General features: G+C 27.7%; 1 protein-coding gene across 2 annotated transcripts; it reads left to right on the top strand.

The window, feature by feature from the left end:
* Positions 1-240: 240 nt before the first annotated feature.
* LOC8260096 (peroxisome biogenesis protein 3-2) lies at positions 241-5,777 on the top strand. 2 transcript variants are annotated; one of them, XM_015725615.3, is made up of 7 exons: positions 245-792; positions 1,182-1,343; positions 1,462-1,661; positions 1,836-1,966; positions 4,485-4,612; positions 4,924-5,151; positions 5,363-5,777. In XM_015725615.3, the coding sequence occupies exons 1-7, from the start codon at positions 779-781 to the stop codon at positions 5,622-5,624; spliced, it is 1,125 nt and encodes a 374-aa protein (XP_015581101.2). In that variant the 5' UTR covers positions 245-778; the 3' UTR covers positions 5,625-5,777. The 2 variants fall into 2 exon arrangements, with proteins under 2 accessions (XP_048228112.1, XP_015581101.2); XM_048372155.1 differs by lacking the exon at positions 1,182-1,343 and having other exon boundaries at positions 241-792.
* Positions 5,778-18,083: the final 12,306 nt, after the last annotated feature.

An 18,083-nucleotide genomic window follows, 5' to 3' on the forward strand; every position in this document is an offset into this window, starting at 1 on the left:
GTATATTTTGTATTATTGTTGATGTTGAATAAAAATTTCATATCTCTATTTATTTATTTATTTAAATGTAAATCTTAATAGTCTAAATTAAAAAAAAAAATAAAAAGTAAAAATTTCAAACCAATTTATCGAACAGAATAAACCCAGAAAATTTAGTTATTTGGTTTTCAATCAAAACCGGACTCAAACACGGTTGCTCTCTCCAGACTATAAACTTCATAAAGAAAATTTTAAAAAATGTAGAAACAAACTACTGTATAAAAATTAAATGTTTAATTTGTGCTCTAATAACAGTAAATACAGCAACCTTGGAGTGGAAATAGGGGAAAGATTGAAGCTATGCCTGTGGGTCATACATACCTTGAGTCACTGTAAACAGTAACGGAAGCAGCAGCAGTAAGTAGAAGTAGCAGAGTTTTTTTAATTTTTATCTAATAAACCCTCTCATCGATCTCTTTTTCCCTAAACCCTCAAAAATTCAGTACAAACTCCAATGCCCGTCTCTCTCTCTCTCTCTAATCTCTAGATAGTTAGCTTCACTATTTCATTGCTTACGGGCTAGTTTTCCTAGGTCTCTCTGTCTGTTCTTCATAATAATTCAAGCAAGTAGTACCCTTTTGTTCCTTACTTATAATCATTTTCTTTGGGGTGTTTATCATATTTTCAATCTTTACTTTTTTATATGGTGGCAATGGACTTATATGCTACAAAGGCATAAGAAGATGGACTTTCGGGGATTCCCTTAACACCAGGAAAAAGGAGAAGGAGAAAAAGGAAAATGCTTTCTCTAAGGTTACAATTTTGATTTATTCTGTTAATTTCTCTATTGGGTATCTTTTTACTTCATCTGTTCTGCCTTAATTTTTATGTTTCTTCATTTGGGTTATCATAATTTGGCAGTTTTATGTGCGGTATTAGCTTGAGGTTAATGTTCTTATGCTTCAATTTCATGTTTTGTTATATGGGTTTATTACATTTATTTGTTTTATGTTTAATTCTATGATAGACCTACAGTATTTTGCTCTCCAATTACTTGCACCACTTTGTTAAGCTTTTCCTTGCAAGTATCCATATATGGTTAGCTTCAATTTGTGTTCTTCGATATAGGGATTTTTGTAATATTGCTTTTTTTAGTTCTTTAAATTGCTGTTTGTTGATTTGGTTCCCGTTTGGCATCATAGGGATTTTTGGAGAAGGCATAGGAGGAAAATTATTATCGCGTCAGGTGTTTTAGGAAGTGGGTATTTTCTGTATAAACTATATAATGCACACAAGTGCAGGCTTGCTGAACTGGAGAGAGAACTTGCCAGTAATCGTGAACATGATGAGCTCATTAATGCCCAGTAAAGAGAATCCTAATCTTTTCGATTTTTCTTTTTTCCTTTTTGGTGGTGCTAGTGTTTATGGGGATTGTATTTTTCTTTGACTGGATTTCTAATTGGGTTTTTGTTGGAATGATAGAGTGCTAGCCCATTTTGAGAACATTCAAAGAATAGCTGATACAACAACATTGCCTCATGCAATGCACTATTTAAGTAGCCGGATAGCAGAAGAGTTGGACCTTTCTCAGCTTACTGAGAGGCTAATGAAAGGCAAGGGTCAGCCCAATGCTTTGACACCTTCAGAAAAACTTGAGCTATGGGACAGACTCAAAATCCTAAGTATACAGTTGCACTTTTTCCCTCTGATGTCTGACATCTTAGTTTATGTGTTTTCTAATTATAATATTTTTAATTTTTATTTTGTATGTATGTATATTTTTTGAGTTTTAACTACAATTTTTTACAAGTTATATTGTTGGGTTATGTAGAATCTTATTGTGGTGGCTTCTGCAGGTTTCACAAGACTGGTGGTCTCCTTATGGGCAATGACAATGTTGAGCTTGTATATCAGAACTCAAGTAAATATTCTTGGAAGACATTTGTATCTTGCTACTGCACGCGTTCTTGGAAGCTCAGACTTAATTGTAAGAATCATTCATTTTCTGTGTCCATGTCCAAAATATATGATCATGCCTATCAAGTTTTTGCTCTGATTGACGGTGCTTAAATTTTTTTCGGATTTTTCCTTTCCCTTACTTGTCATGTTATCAATAATTTCAAATAGCTATCTTCTGTATATCCAGTTTAAAATAATTAAATAATGTTCTTAGGACTGAGATCTCAAGGGATTTGTGATTCAGTTACAGAATACTATTAGTTTATTATTAAGAGGTAACATAATGTTCTTGGGTTGTTAGAAGTGCAAATTAGTTGCCTGTTCTGGTCTTCTTTAATGTAGTAAGGATTGTGTCTCTAGTCTGTAACTTTTGGGTCCAGTTTCTAGGCCATTTCTTTAGAAATATAAGCTGCTTCCAGTGGCTGAATTGTCCAGCAAATATGAAGTTTTACCTGATAGATTCATACTTATCATTCAGTTAACTTAAGGAGAGCAGTTTGATATTATCATACAATGAGTGAATATATGATGGAAGAATCTGAATAATGGATACTGGTGAGAAAGGGAATTTGTTGAAAATAATGCAAAGAGCTGGAACCTAAGGGCTTACATTAAGTAAAGGACATGGAATTGTGTATCAGTAGCTAGTGTGCTGAATGAAGTGCCCATCAAAGGAATTGCTAGCTTACGGACATCTCTGAAGATTTGGTTCTACTCTGTGAAGCTTATTGTGATTTTTTATTTCATTCTTCTTTAGCCAAAACTATTATGTTCTTTTATTGATCTTCTGACTTGACGAGGTCAAACACCGTGCCAAGCCTGAAAACATAAATTTAAAGTAACACATTCCTTGTCTACATGAATCTGGAAATATTTACAGTAAAACTTCAAACATCTGAGCTTTGGTTAATGATTTAACTCCAGGGGCTAAATTTCTCTATCATCCTATACTTTATGTGTTTGGACTGATCTTGAAAATTTGCTGCTGGAACAGAACAATTAGAATATAATATCTGTTATATTTGTGTGTTCATATACATATGCATTCATCCATGCATTTTTCTCTGCATCTGCTGTGTTTTTATGAAATAAGTTTGCCTACTAGAAATTTATCAAGTGACAGTTTCTTTTTGAAATTCAACTAATCATTATTTAACCTAGAATCTCATGCATGGTGGTTAATTGATCTTATTGGCTTGATGATATAATTATAGATATCTTTAATTATATCTTTTAAGATATATATTTCTTTCACATATCAGTTGCTTGGTTAATTTTGCATCTAAATTGAACTATTATGACATGTATATGATGTTGGAGAAAGTTGTCATGAGGTTTTTCTGATTTCAAGGTCTTGTCATTGACTCATCAATTGTTTAGCAGCATACCCTTTATGGTTTAGGTTTTTCCTGGTCATGTTTGTATTATCCATAAATAATGGCTCCTATGGAGTTACTTGCTCCAAAAGCAGCAAGCACGCTTGTGGGATGGGATGACCCATCTTTGATTGTGCTATTTGATCAATGGTTGAGATCCATTTGCCTAGCAATATGAATCATACATGCATATACATATGCGTGCATGTTTATTAACCTGGCACTCCACTTTGAATATTGGGCAGTCCTACAGTCCTTTTCATCATTTAGCTTTCTTACGACCCCTTGTAAGACTTTGTTTTAAAAATGGTAAAATTTCTTATCTTCTCTTTATTGATTTTATATTGTAACGTTAATTTAGAAAGTTCTGCTATTATATCTTGTTATTGGTCACACTACCATTGAGGGATCTTTTTCATTAAAAAGGGGACAAAAAAAAATCTCATTTTGAATGCATTATAGCCAATTCAAGTATTAAAAGATTGACAAAGTAACAGAAAATGAATTTCCATTGCCTCCTTCACTGAGTTATTAAAAGAAGAAAATATTTATTCTTCTAATTATTGGGACTACAACCAGATTCGACACTTGTAAAGCTTCTAAATGAGAGCCAAGTGTTTGTTATTTCAAGTTAATGGAATGTGGGTCCTTGGGTTTGACTTCCTAAATGACATGTCCTCAGCAGCAGATAGTAGATGTGGAAATTTAGTAGGGATTGGCAACTGGGTTTGACTTCTCGCTTATGCATCTATTCACTGAAAATCAACATGGAAAAAATATGGTGGAGTTTATCCTATTAATTTTTCCTTTGTTACTTCATTTAAGCATCTGATGTCTTATATGCTGTGGTCAATGGAACACTGATTTGATCTGGCTTTCTTGAGCTAAACTTCTTATATTTTAAAACTTACGCAAGCATTTTTGCTTAACCAATTTTTTTTTTAAATTTTCTCATTTCCATATACTTTAAGTTTTTTGTCATTTATCCTTGTCACCAAATCAGGTGCATGATGAGTTATAACTGGGAAGTATTCTGTGATTTGTTACACCAGTATATGTTAATCCTACTCTCACCATGTTCATTCATGACTGGAGTCTGGTTAATGATTATTATATGTGTTTGTGTTTTCTCAATTTTCTTAAAGCAATTCTTTACATTCCTTTTAACAGGAGGATATTGATCTAATTGAAAGAGACGGCCAGCAAAAGTTTTTGGCTAGCTCTGACTTTTTTGCTAATTCTGGCATATTGGCACTGAGTTCTGATGTGCAATTAGCAGCAGCAGAGGTTCTCAAGGGGTAAGGCTTTCTTGTTTGAAGATTTGGTGTATGCTGCCTAAAAACTTTTCCCTTCATTATCAGGGAGGAATATGTGATGGATTAAAAGAATTTCATATTTTTACCTGGCAAAGGTTCCAACTCTTTTTAGAAGCGAAATTTATTGATCACATGGGGACTACTGGAACCCACCCTTTGGGCACTCGAATTTCTGTTGCTGTAGACATATGAGACCAATGTTTGATCATTTACCCTAAATTGTATGCTTGGTGAAAAACCAAGTACCTATTATTGGAGGTTGGTTAAATTCTTTACAACTTTAATCTGTGCAGAAAACAGTTGAGGGATTTCTTCAACACCGCCACCCTTCACGAAACTATTATGCAGATACTGGACTTGTTAATGAGCAGGGGAAGTCCCCATCACTGGGTAGAATACCTGATGCCTGCAGATGCTAGATTTGATAAACGACCTATAGATTCCAGCAGTGATGACATAATAATGACTGACGGTACGAAATTTGAACAGCTTATGGCAGAGGCTCGAGCAGTGATATCAAGGTATGCTTACAATTTCATTCTGGACAATGGCTGAACTGAAACCAAGTCAATTATTTGGCTCCATTGTATGAACGGTTGCATTTTCTACTTTGCTTGTTGATTTTCTGTATCGTTTGTATGCACATTGGGGTTTTGTTTGGATGAACATCTTTCAAACAAATTCTACTTTACACCGCTTCAAAATATTAATGGCCATTTTCATCCCTTGCAGTGCTGAATTCCTTGGAGTTGTGGAGAAATCACTGGAAGTATCAGTGGATGCACTTGTGGCTGACATGGGCGCTGAGTCCAGTGGGGGCAGTCTTATGGCTGGGATGCCGCTGGCAAGACTTGTGCCGCGCGTTGCACAAATGGGTCCATTATTACTTGAAGAACCAAGCCGAAATCGGTTTCTCCAAATCATTTGGAGCATACCACAAGTTGAAGGCTTCTTCAGTGCCCTTTATGCGAATCAATGGGTTTTGCCTTCTTAGTCATTTAATTTTTATTTTCATACATGGCCAGCAGTGTAAAGAATTTGTATGGTATTAGGTGTGGTTTCACCAAAATTTGAACTATATAAATGGAACAAAAATAATATTGAAAATTCTCAATTTTACTTAATAATAGTTGGTTGGTCTCAGTCATCCTTCAGGTTTCTATTTACCATCTGCTTTTGTTTGTAATGTGTTGGATATTATAAAGCTGTGATTCTGTGGAAATGGAACTGTGCCTGAAACATCCATCAGCTATGATCTGTGTTAACTCCTTAACTGGCAGTCTTTCTGTTTTCTTTTGCATATACATTTAGGGTGTGTTCGGAATTATCGTCGGGCACTCAACAAATAAGTTTAAAAAAATGATTTTATAATATCGTTTTTTATAATATGAATGATGTGAACGAGTCGAATTACTTATCACTCTATTAGTGAACTATCTTTCCAGGAATTATCTGATTTTTTCCTAATCTCAATGTCAAATTGTGCATCCATTGGATTAGCAGCTTGCATCTTTATTTGTATTTCATTTGTTTAACTAAAAGATTTTATTTTTATCCTAATATAATGGCTCTTAAAAGGTTCAATGTAAATAAACTTTGGAGTTTATCTACTTGAAAAATGCTAATTGTTTTACTTATTTGATGTGATATATATATTTTTATAAATTTATTATTTTTTAAGATTAAGAGATAGTTTTATAAAAGTGTGAGTAAGAGTTGAATAAAAATAGGTGAATTGTATAACATTACTTTATTTATTTAATTGGATTCTTAAGTGATAGGTTGCTATCTGAATTCTTTATAAAAATACCTCTTTTTATAACAACAATACTATTCTTACCTTAAAAAAAAAGTCTTACAAAAAAAATTATATGTAAATTCTTTTTGCAAAAAAATGCTTTTTCTTTTCAATATCAATTTGTGATGCGAGTTGTTTCTTGCACCAATAGAAATAAAATTATAAAAATAGAACATAATTAATGATTTTTTTTTGAATTTATAAATAATTGCTTTTCTTTTTGTTTTAAGATTTGTGTTCTTATATGAGTTTAATTTCTTTTTTTATTTTTTTTTTAAATTTAAATTTTACATATACTAATTAATTAATATGGATGACTTTTTCAAAAATATAATAGTTTTGAAAATTTTATTCTCTCCAAATTAAGATTTGAAATATGTTCCATTCATTTTATACAATATAGTTGAATTAATTGTAGTTTATATTGGATATTTCTCAAGCTAATATGATGATAAATATCAATTTATTTATAATTTTTTCATTCTTTAGATCTATCTAAATATCTCACTTTGCTGGATTTTTTGAGTGTAGCTTAATTTAAGAAATTTATAAGATTATAAATTTAAAAATTTTGCAAAATCAATAACATTTATACCCCCAAGAACGCAAGTTGACAAAAATATTCTATCAAATTATTTTTTTTGTTGCAAAAATATAATATTACTATAGATTATTCAATTTATGAAGGAATTTGAAAAAGAAAGCAATTAATATGATTGTAAGGTGTGAGTTTCTTTTTTAATATTATACACACACACACACACATATATATATATATATATATATATATATTTATTTATTTTGGAGATATTTTTATAAAATATATTTAGTTATTTATTCATATTTTACTTTTGTCTTTTTATACTATATATATATATATATTTCTTTTGTTTTAGAGATTTTTAGTTTTTTATAAGGAAAGATATTTTTTTTGATTATTCATATATAAATAAAAATTTATTTTTTTATTAAAAGCGAGTAAAATTTTTCATCATGTGCAAGTACTTTCACTCCATTTATGTTAATAGAATTTTCTACTCTTTTCTTCCAACTTTAAGATGGAAATTATTACTATTTTTTAAAGAGGAAGAAAATTATTAATGTGAAATTGAAACTTAATTTCTAATATTTTTCAAAGCCATTACATAATTTTCCAACAAAAAATTACTATTATTTTAGAACTATTTAACAAGTAAATAATAATTAAAGTAAAAGAAATTGAACATAAATTTTTATAGATATGAAAATTAACAAAACATCAACCAAAATAATTTAAAACAAAAACTAAAAGACTTCAAACTAAAATAATTTATTATAAAGAAAATTTAAATAAAGCTAAACTTTTTACAAAATACAAAATTCAATAAAATTTAAGAAAAATTCAAAATGACAATCTTTTCTTTTTTTACATAAAAAAGAGAACTAAAATGATAAAGATAAAAAAAAAGTTGAAACCCAAAAGAAAAATAACAATTCAAGAATACAAATAAATCAATCACATATCAATTAACCATCAATCAAAATCAACAAAATCATTCGATTATAAAAAATATTAAATAAATACAAATAAAATAAAATCAATGAACGTAATTAAAATCTAAATAAATATGGATTAGATAATAATTCTTTCTTATTTATGTTATAGGTTCACTTCAAAAAAATTAATTTTAGTGAAGAAAAGAAATTGAAGTAGAGACCAAAAAAAAAAAATCAGTTTAAGGAAAAAGATTAAAAACTAATTTTTTATAGATCGAAAAATCATTCAAAAATCAACCTAATATATTATACCATCTTAACATCAACCAAATGTTAACAAAAAAATTATATACAAAGTAACTATGTAATTTCTTTAATAATTAAAGTAATTATATAATATCCTGAATTCTTTCAACTTATTATATTTATAAGACTTTATTTTTTAAATGAATAAATAATAAATTCGAAATAGACTAATTTATCAATAACATTACTTTTAATTATATAACTTTTTAAGAGTTCTTTTTTCTATTTTTTTATTGTCTCGTAGCTAACTTTAATTTTTTAATTCCTATTTTTTCTTCTAGTAATTTTTTCAATCACAATAAAATAATCAAATCATATTTTTATCTTATTGTATGAATTGGTGAGAGTCTATAAATTTTGATTGCAAAACCTTTTATATTTCTTTAGTAGTGAATTTGAGTAAACAGATGACAAATCGAAGATGTATAGAAGAAGATCTTATGACTACTAAATTTTCAACATTTAGAGATAAATCAAGACCTTTCAACAATGAAAATAAATTTATTTAGTTAAAAGTTTGTTTAGTATTTTATTTTATATTTTTTTTAGTTGTTTGTTAATTTTGTTGATTAAATATTATGAGTATTTTTTTGTATCTTCCTTTATGAGAGTTTGTTTATCTTTTGTCACAAGAGTTATGATGAGTTTGATTCTAGTATTCAAAATATCGGAATCTTTTAAAGACTCGTCAAATGATGATGAAGTTGATTTGTGACTCACTATAGCCACCGAGTGGAATGTGTTTCTTGTCAATGAACTAAATGCAGCTAATGTGCTGTATACAATTGTTCCATCAATACGATTAATGAAGTTTAAAGGAAAAGATTATCATTATAATAAGATTAGTATGTATTTCTTGAATGTAGTCATGTTTACTTGTCTATTACAAGTTGTACTTATTAATTATTTTTAATGAAAGACTCATTTTATTTCAAAAAGAATTACATATATTTCTATATATAACTAAATAAAAAAATAATATAAAATTTAGCAACATTAATAAAAATAGAATATATAATCTTGTATTATTAAAAAATTATTTTACATATAGTATTAGATTATGATATTAATTTGTATAATCAATTTATTTGAATTTATTTGATCAAACTAAGTGAGTAACTACATTAAATTAATATTTAAAATATAAATAAATAATAGTGGTATAAACTTAATTCTTTGTTTATAAGCTTAGTGTTATCATAATTGTAGATCAAATTAATTAGTTGATATGATTCTTTAAATCACTATATGTTAGAGATTTCATGTCATTGAGTAAAGAAATTCAAATAATTTGTCAACATTAAATGTTTAATTAATTAAGTGATTAGTTTTAGTTATTTTGATATCAATTGGAATTAAGTTCAATTCCGTTAGTAAACTCTGTATTGACCCAATTTATTAATCTTTTAGCTTTTTATGAGGATGGATGTTTTAGTTCCTTAATTTCTTAACTTTCTTTTTGAGTGGCTATTTAGTCTCGGTAGCTTGGTATATTTACATCAAATTAATTTTATATTTTAGAGAAAGGAGGACAATTTAAGTGGCAAACGAATCATATCTATCCTTGATGCGCAGTATGAAACTTCTATATTACTAAAGAATAAAAATAAAATTAATTTATAAATATTAAGTTTCAATCTATTAAATATCTAATTTTAGTTATTTTGGTATTAATTGGATTGAAATTGAATTCTATTAATATACTTTACTCTGCACTCATTAATTTAACTTTTTCATTTATAAATTAGTCAAACTCTAATACTATAAATGTTGTCTAACAACACTGATTAAAAATTCTCCTCAAATCAAATTAACATAGTAATTAGTATTTTTATTTTTATATTAAAGAAAAGAGAGCAAATAATTTCTAAATCAAAAATTAAATAAAATTATTTTAAAGTTTATTTTAATTTCTTTATAAAAAAATATTTTATTAAGAGAAAGTTGACTGACCAAGAATGATTAGAAAGGTGGGAATCATATTGGGAGAGGAGAATGTTAATGTGAGCTTCAGAATGATATAGTGTAAATCTATATTTAGTTGGCTTATTTTTTTAATGAAAAATGTATTTTATATAATTAAATAACTTAAATTTATAATAAAAATAGATTATCTTTTTTGAAATTTGAATAAAATATAAGTATCTTCTAAAAATAAATATATTAAAAATATATAAATAGTTATGATATTTAGAAAAATAATCAGAAATAAAAATATATAATTATGTTTTCTCTGTCCTTTAAATTCGTTTCTATTTTGGTTTGATGTGAGATCTAAAGAGATTTTTATTTTTTTATTTTCCAAATCAGTTTTTAAATTAAACCGACCATTTTATTTATTTTTAATTTATTGTTATTTTATGGCCAATCAGTAAAAGAAAAATCAAATTAGTTGAGTTTTGAAAAGTATTGGCAAAACTTTTTAATTTTAACAATGTTAATTTATTTATCAAAATTACTTACAAATTCTTTTCGGTTATTAAAATTACTTACAATTGTAGTTGATATATCAAATTGATCAAAATTATATAATACTGATGCAATAATTTAGGTGGATTATAATATCATTTAAATAGTAATATACATCAGTATTACCACCACACATAATTACTATTTTATTATCTCAATTTTATTTATATATGAGTGACTATTAAAAGTTGAAACATAAAAAAATAATTTAAAAGGTATAGTTTAAAAAAATTACTTTATGGTTTGGTATTTTTTCCATTTAAGAGATGAAAATATTTTTTGTATCAAAGGATTACCATATATTTTATTTTCTTAGTATTTTATAGGTAGTTATATTTTTATTATTTTTTTAGACCTAATTGCATATTAAATCCTATTTTTTCATGTTTTCTTTTAGATTTTAGCACGACTTTTTAATTTTTGCAAATTAAGTACTTAAATTTTGTAAAAAATATAATTTGAGATTGTCAATCTCAAGAGTGAGTTAAAATCATATAATCAAAACTATACTAACAAACACATACATAATAATATAAATATTTATTTCTACATGCATTTATAAGAATACATACTGCATACACACGTCATGTTATTACTATAGAAATTCAATTAATTAGAAATTAGGATGGGGATAGTAACAGAATCCTAGACTCCAAACTTACTGGCCAATAGGCTCTCTTATTTCTAATAAGATTGGCGCCCAGAGAGCAAAACTCGACCAAGGTATTTAAATATAGTCTCATCACTTAATTCCAATTCATCTGACGCCTAAAGAGCTATGCTCGACCATGGACCTCTCTTCCAGTAATTTCAGAATCCCATAAGCCAAAGAGCTATGCTCAATTAGGACACATCATATATATAACATTTTATACCTGTCTCTAGTTTTCAACAGTGTGTATTGTGGTTCTGATGCATCCCATCATTTGGCACGTTCTACTACCGTCCTCATTCCAGAACATTTATGGATGTCAATAAAATAATAACTATAACAATAATTAGTAAATAACATTTCTAAATTTAACATCATAAATTATAATAGTATAATAGCAAAATATCAATAAATTAATTATAATCACAATAATAATAATGATAATTAATAATATTATTATAATAAAACAATGGCAACAGTAGCAATAAAAATAATAATAATATTAATACTAGTAATCATAATAATGATAATAATAAAAACAACATGGATAATAGTAATAATAAAATTAATAACCATAATGATAATAATGTAAATAAATGACATGACAAGAAGCTAATTCATTATACGACTTTAACTCACAAATATAACGTCCTACACATTGTTCACTCGTCCGATGCAGCTGTCAGATGGGACGGAGGATCTAAGCATCTATAAATATGAATTAATATATTTATATAAGATACTTCACCTCAACCCAAACTCTCTAAGAAATTTGGGTTGTCTCCTACTGAAATTCTACCTGATAGATTGACTGATGTTGAAAGAAATTTATTCGAAATTAGAACTCGGAAGCAATTAGCATAAACTTATATTTACTAAAAAATATCTTAATGCCAGCCATCTCAATCACTATACAAAATTAATCCAAAGTCAGTTAATCACTGATTACATAACCTATGACAAATTGATTTTATTAATTAATCCTTAATAACCTCAATACTATTTATTTTGCATAATAAAGTTCCAAAACATAATAAATCACTTGATTAATCTTAATTATTCAATTAAATAGTAATTTTTAAATTAAGTCCTGAATGACCACAATTCGAATTTAAATAACCATTATCCTTGAAATCAATGAATCGACTAACATAAATCTTTAACAAATAAACTAAACAATAAAATTTAATTTCCTAACTAATATCCAATTAACCTCAAATAGATCTTTAGATAACAATCAATTCCTAATTACTCATAATTAATAACTAAATCATGATCATAATAGAACAATTGAATACAAATAATTAAATAATTGAAATCGAATTCAAATTAGAGATTACCGTGCCGAGCCGAATTAGACAACACTTGGGATAAGATTTGTATAGAATACCAAAGGTGAGATTGAATGATTGTTATAAGATTATTGAAGAAGACTCTAGTGTTATAGAAATGCTTTATTATATTGCTAGTGGGCAAGTTATGATAAGTGTCTTTATTAAGGGTAGAAATATAATATAGAAGGCTTTAAAAGACAATTTTAATGCTAATGATGGGCTTAAGAAGACAACAATTGATAATGAACAAAATAGAAGTAACTACACAAGAGACCCTGAAGAATGGGAGGTTACAAATCAGGGAATTGACTTTGAAATTGGTATTGATCCTGAGGTTACACATGTTATAATTGATGAAAATGAATATTTGAAGAAGATGAGGAACTTGAAGACCTAGACTATAATCTAGTAGGAGAGAGTGGTACAGATGATGGTCTTAGTGACCATGAGCTTGCTTCAAACGATGATAAATATATCGAGGCCAGGCAAAACAAGATTAAGTATAGAAGATATGTACCTGTGGATGAACTAGCATAAATGTTCAACATAATTGGTGGTTTTAAAAGAACAAGAATACAAGCAACTACTGATGTAAAGGCTGCTGGTGATTCTGATGGGGAGATGCATTTTGAATATGAAGACTTTGAAAGTGATGTTAATTCTGACTCCACAAATGATGAAGATGATGATGAAAAGGAGGGAACAAGTATAAGAAAAAGGAAAAAAAAGAGTGACATATGATCCAAAATATGGTCCTAAGAGTTTGTAGTTTGTACTAGGCATGAGATTTAAAAATGGGTTGCAATATAAACAAGTTCTTCAAAGGTAGACAATCTTAAATAGAAATAATATACAAATATGCATAAGTAATACGGATATATTTGAGGCCGAGTGTATCCCAGGTTGCCCTTCAAGGCTATATGCTAGTGTGACAAGAAAGAAAAGACTTTTGCAATAAAGACTACTTTAGTTATCATAGATGCCATAGAAAAATGAAAACATATAGGCTATATCTACATGGATTGCAAAAGAATATGTCCAAAGGTTCAGAAGAATCCAAATTAGTCTATTAAGAACTTAGAGGATGATGTACTTGAGAAATATGTTGTGGAGTTGTCAAAATGGAAGCTGTACAGGGCCAAATGGAAGGCTCTAGAGATGTTAAGATGATCAATTCATGATCATTATGCAAGCCTCAGATCATATAAGGTTGAACTAATGAGAGTTGACCTTCAAAAGAGGTTTGATTTTTTACTAGAAGAAGACGATGTGTTTAGGAGGGTTTTTCATAGGATTCAATGGATTGAGAAAGGATATCTGAAGGGATGTAGACCTATTATTGGATTTGATGGTTGTTTCCTCAAGACATTTCTAGGTGGGACCCTTCTATGTGCAATTGCCAAGGATGAGAATGATCAAATGTTTCCCATTTCTTAGGCAGTAGTGGAATCCGAGAATGAATTCTTTTGGGAGTGATTTCTAAAAATTCTTTTTGAAGAATTCAATATCATAGATGGAATGGGTTGAAAATTTATTAGTGACCGCCAAAAGGTTTGGCCCATAGTTTTTTATGATTTTCATATTACTTCAACTTATTCTTTTGCTATTCTTAATATTTGTTTTATATGTACTATGACAGGGACACATAAATGCTATTAAGAAATTAGCACCCTTTGTTGAACATAAGAATTGTGTTAGACATGTCTTCACACTATACCATCTTATTCTAGACACTTAATGTCTTCATAACACATAGAATCCTCATCAACAAGAGTTAGGAGGGGTGCTAATACTGGAAGAGAAGGAAGGACAACACAAGGTAGCAGGATTGGAAGAAGTGGCAGAACTACCTTAAGCAATTTGACACAAAGCACTTTAACTACCATAACTACACTTCGAGGCCATATAGAGACTCAAGAGAACTATGCTTAGTTGGTGCATATAGTACAATATCGCCGATTTGTTTGCTAATACTATCTAGTTAAACCTTTTTTGTGCACCTAGTGCACTATGTCTTAATTTTGTGTGGTATATTGTGAATTGATGGTCTTTCATGCTATGATTTTGAGCACTTAGTGCTAAACATCAATTTGTTGGAATGAAAACATTGAGATATTGACTTATTTAGCTTCCATGTGCTGTTATTTCAAAGTGCATCCAGTAATAAATGACTAAAATAGCCAACATAAACATAATTAGATTGCATATGAAATAAGTCATAAGTATAACTTAAGGGTAAATAAAGAACAACTAGGACTACTCACCAACAGACATAGTAATGGAACATGACAATACAACCATTATAGGAGTAGGGACTAATACGATCAAGACATTCAAAGTTAACTTTATAGATCTCAACTTGTCTTTCATATTCTTATTCTTACCCCTTAACTGCTTTTTCTTTTAACAAAGTTTGTCAATCTTTCTTTCCATTTCAACTTTCTTAATGCAGAGCTCCTCACCCCTACTACCAGCTTCTTTAGTGTTCTCATTTTTCATCTTCAGCTCAACATCCTTCAAAGCCAATTTCTCTGCCAATAAATTCCATTTTTGTTTTGCTTCTTAACACATCCTTTTGAGCCTTTAGCCCTAGAAAACATCCCTTTTGGAAAAGTGGAAGCTCGAGATCAAGCCGTTCAAAAAATTACAATCATTATACTAATAAACCTAAAAACCAAAAAACTCAAGTTATCTGATGCCCATAAGTGATGAAAAATTTAGTAATAAAAAATTGAAAAGTAAGGTTTCTACCTTTCAAACATGGCATCAAAAAAATCTTCGAGCTGGGTTATCATCGGTCATAGAGGTTAATAGATCAGCATTGACTTCATGGCTTGTACATATCCTCTATAGAACCGAGCTCGTGTACGAAGCACATATGCCTAACATTACTAAGTTTGATGTTTGTGGGCTTGTTGAAGACATTTTTCCAGAATAATGATGTGCTTTTATAATAGATTTATCTACAGGTTTTTCAATCATTATAAATAGGAATTAAGAAGAAGAAAGTTGTTAATGAATTAAAATTAATTCAGGGGAATGAGTGTTTAGGGTTTCACTTTTAATAATTTGGGAATTAGGTCTTAAATGAAGCATTTTCAAGTTATATTATATGGCACTGACGTGTCATTAGACTTATACACACCTAGTAGCTTTCCTTGATATGCTGACAATATTACATCGGAATAAGCATCATATTCGGATTGCAAAAATTGAAAACTTAAGGACTCAATTTTCTAAAACTAAAAATTCGTGCTAGAATCCAAAAAGGCAAAAGGTACAATTTAGCCCCTAAATAAATTGGAAAAGAACAGTTAAAACCTTATCCTATATTTTGTCTCAAATTGGCCTTTACCTCTTAAAAAAAATGTAATTAAACCAAATTGCTAACGGTGTTAATATTTATATTAGAGCTGAGATATCTTTAAAATCCAAGGAAATGATATAATGATATTTGGCTTTTTTTTTATTATTTTAAGAATTATAAATACTAAATCAAATTAATTAAAACTAATTAAAAGATATTACAATCAAATATACATATTAAAAAAATAAACCCAGATTTCAACAATAATCAAACCCTATTTCAACAAAAATCAGATCCAATTTCAGCAAGAATCAAACTAGAAACTCAAACCCAGATTTTAATAAAAATCAACTAAACTAATTAACAATATCTACAGACATTACCTAAAACTTTAGCCAAAAACACCAAACCTAAAATTCAAAAAGAAAAAGAAGACATTGAACCCAAACTAATAATATTTGATGGCATCTGTGGTCGGCGTGTTTGGAGACGTCTGTGGCGTTCAATAGAGAGAAGCAATTTGAGATGTTTTTGGCTTCCGGCGTCTATGGCATTTCAATTCTGAGATGGCTATGTATAAGAAGAACCATTTGATTCTTGAGATGGCTATTAATCGATTTGAGATGGGCAACACCGATTTAGGATGGAAATACCGATTTAAGATATTTGCTCATTATTCCTCGCCGATTGGGTCTAATTAGACTTTTTATAAAAGCTTAAGGGTTTGTTTAAGACATTTTAAAGTATAAGGTTTTAATTGTACTTTTTCATTTTTTTCTAGGGGCTACATTGTACCTTTTGCTGTTCAAAAATAACATTAAAGGTTGAGATTTAATATATAATTAGACATTTTTTCTATAGTTTTGCATGTATTTAATTTGAAACATTACGAGATTATAATTTTTTAAGCAATGTGGCATCTAATAATGTATCATAGAATTTATAAATACATTAAAATTTTATTTTAAAAAATTAATTTTAAATTTAGTTAAAATTAAAAATTGTATATTTTATCAATTTATTATGATAAAAAAATTTAATCAGATGTTAAATTAATTAAAAATAATTATTTTATCAAAACAATTTTTTTTATTAGTATTAACAATCTAAAAACTAAAATAACATTTAAAAATACTAGAAGAAACACATTACTTTTTTTAATGCAAAAATATTTGTGTCCTTCAAAGTGTAAAAAAGTCATACAAAATAATATTTTTTAACTTTACCCTAATTTAAGTTCTTAAAAGAAAACTTTTCTGGCTAAATTTAATAGAGCATTTCTAAAAATTAAGAAATTTAATTTTTAATACTGCTAGTTTTAATTATTTTTAATTAAAATATTTCTAATAAATTTTTAATGTAATTATGAATATTATAATTTGATTAATATATTTTAAATTTTTAAATTTAAGTAAAATATTTTATGAAAGCTTAAAAAATTTATACACTAATTTTTAATTTTAAAATCAAATAACAGAGATTAATTATGAATATTGGTATATATATATATATATATATATATATATATATATATATATATATATATATATATATATAAATTTTGAGACCTAAATTTTTTTGGAATGTGTGCTTAATTTTTGGCATATAGGATTTTTATTTTGACATGTGTACTATTTTTTATATATAAAATTTAAATTTATGTGTAATTTTATAAATTTTCTATTAATTTATTGACTAATAAGTTACATTCCTAATTAAACACTAACTCTAATTTTAAAAAATAATATATTTATTATATTTTAATATTATATTAATTAATAAATAATTTTTCAATTAAATACTCAAACTAATTCTATCTTAAAAAGAACATATTAATTATATTTTAATATTATATTAGCTAATAAATTGTCTTCTAATTAAATAATGATACTAATTCTATTTCCAAATAACATCTTAAATTAGATTTCTAATATTATATGTAATAATAAATTATCTTTTAATTATATAATAAAACTTTTGTTCCAAAAATAGTAATATCAATTAAAATATTAAATTATATAACACTAAGATTAATTAATAATATTTTTGAAATAATTTTTATATTACTATATTGATGCAGTTTCACCATTGACATTGACGGAGGCTCAAGA

This window comes from Ricinus communis, chromosome 3 (genome assembly GCF_019578655.1).
Source record: "Ricinus communis isolate WT05 ecotype wild-type chromosome 3, ASM1957865v1, whole genome shotgun sequence".
Lineage (NCBI taxonomy): Eukaryota > Viridiplantae > Streptophyta > Magnoliopsida > Malpighiales > Euphorbiaceae > Ricinus > Ricinus communis.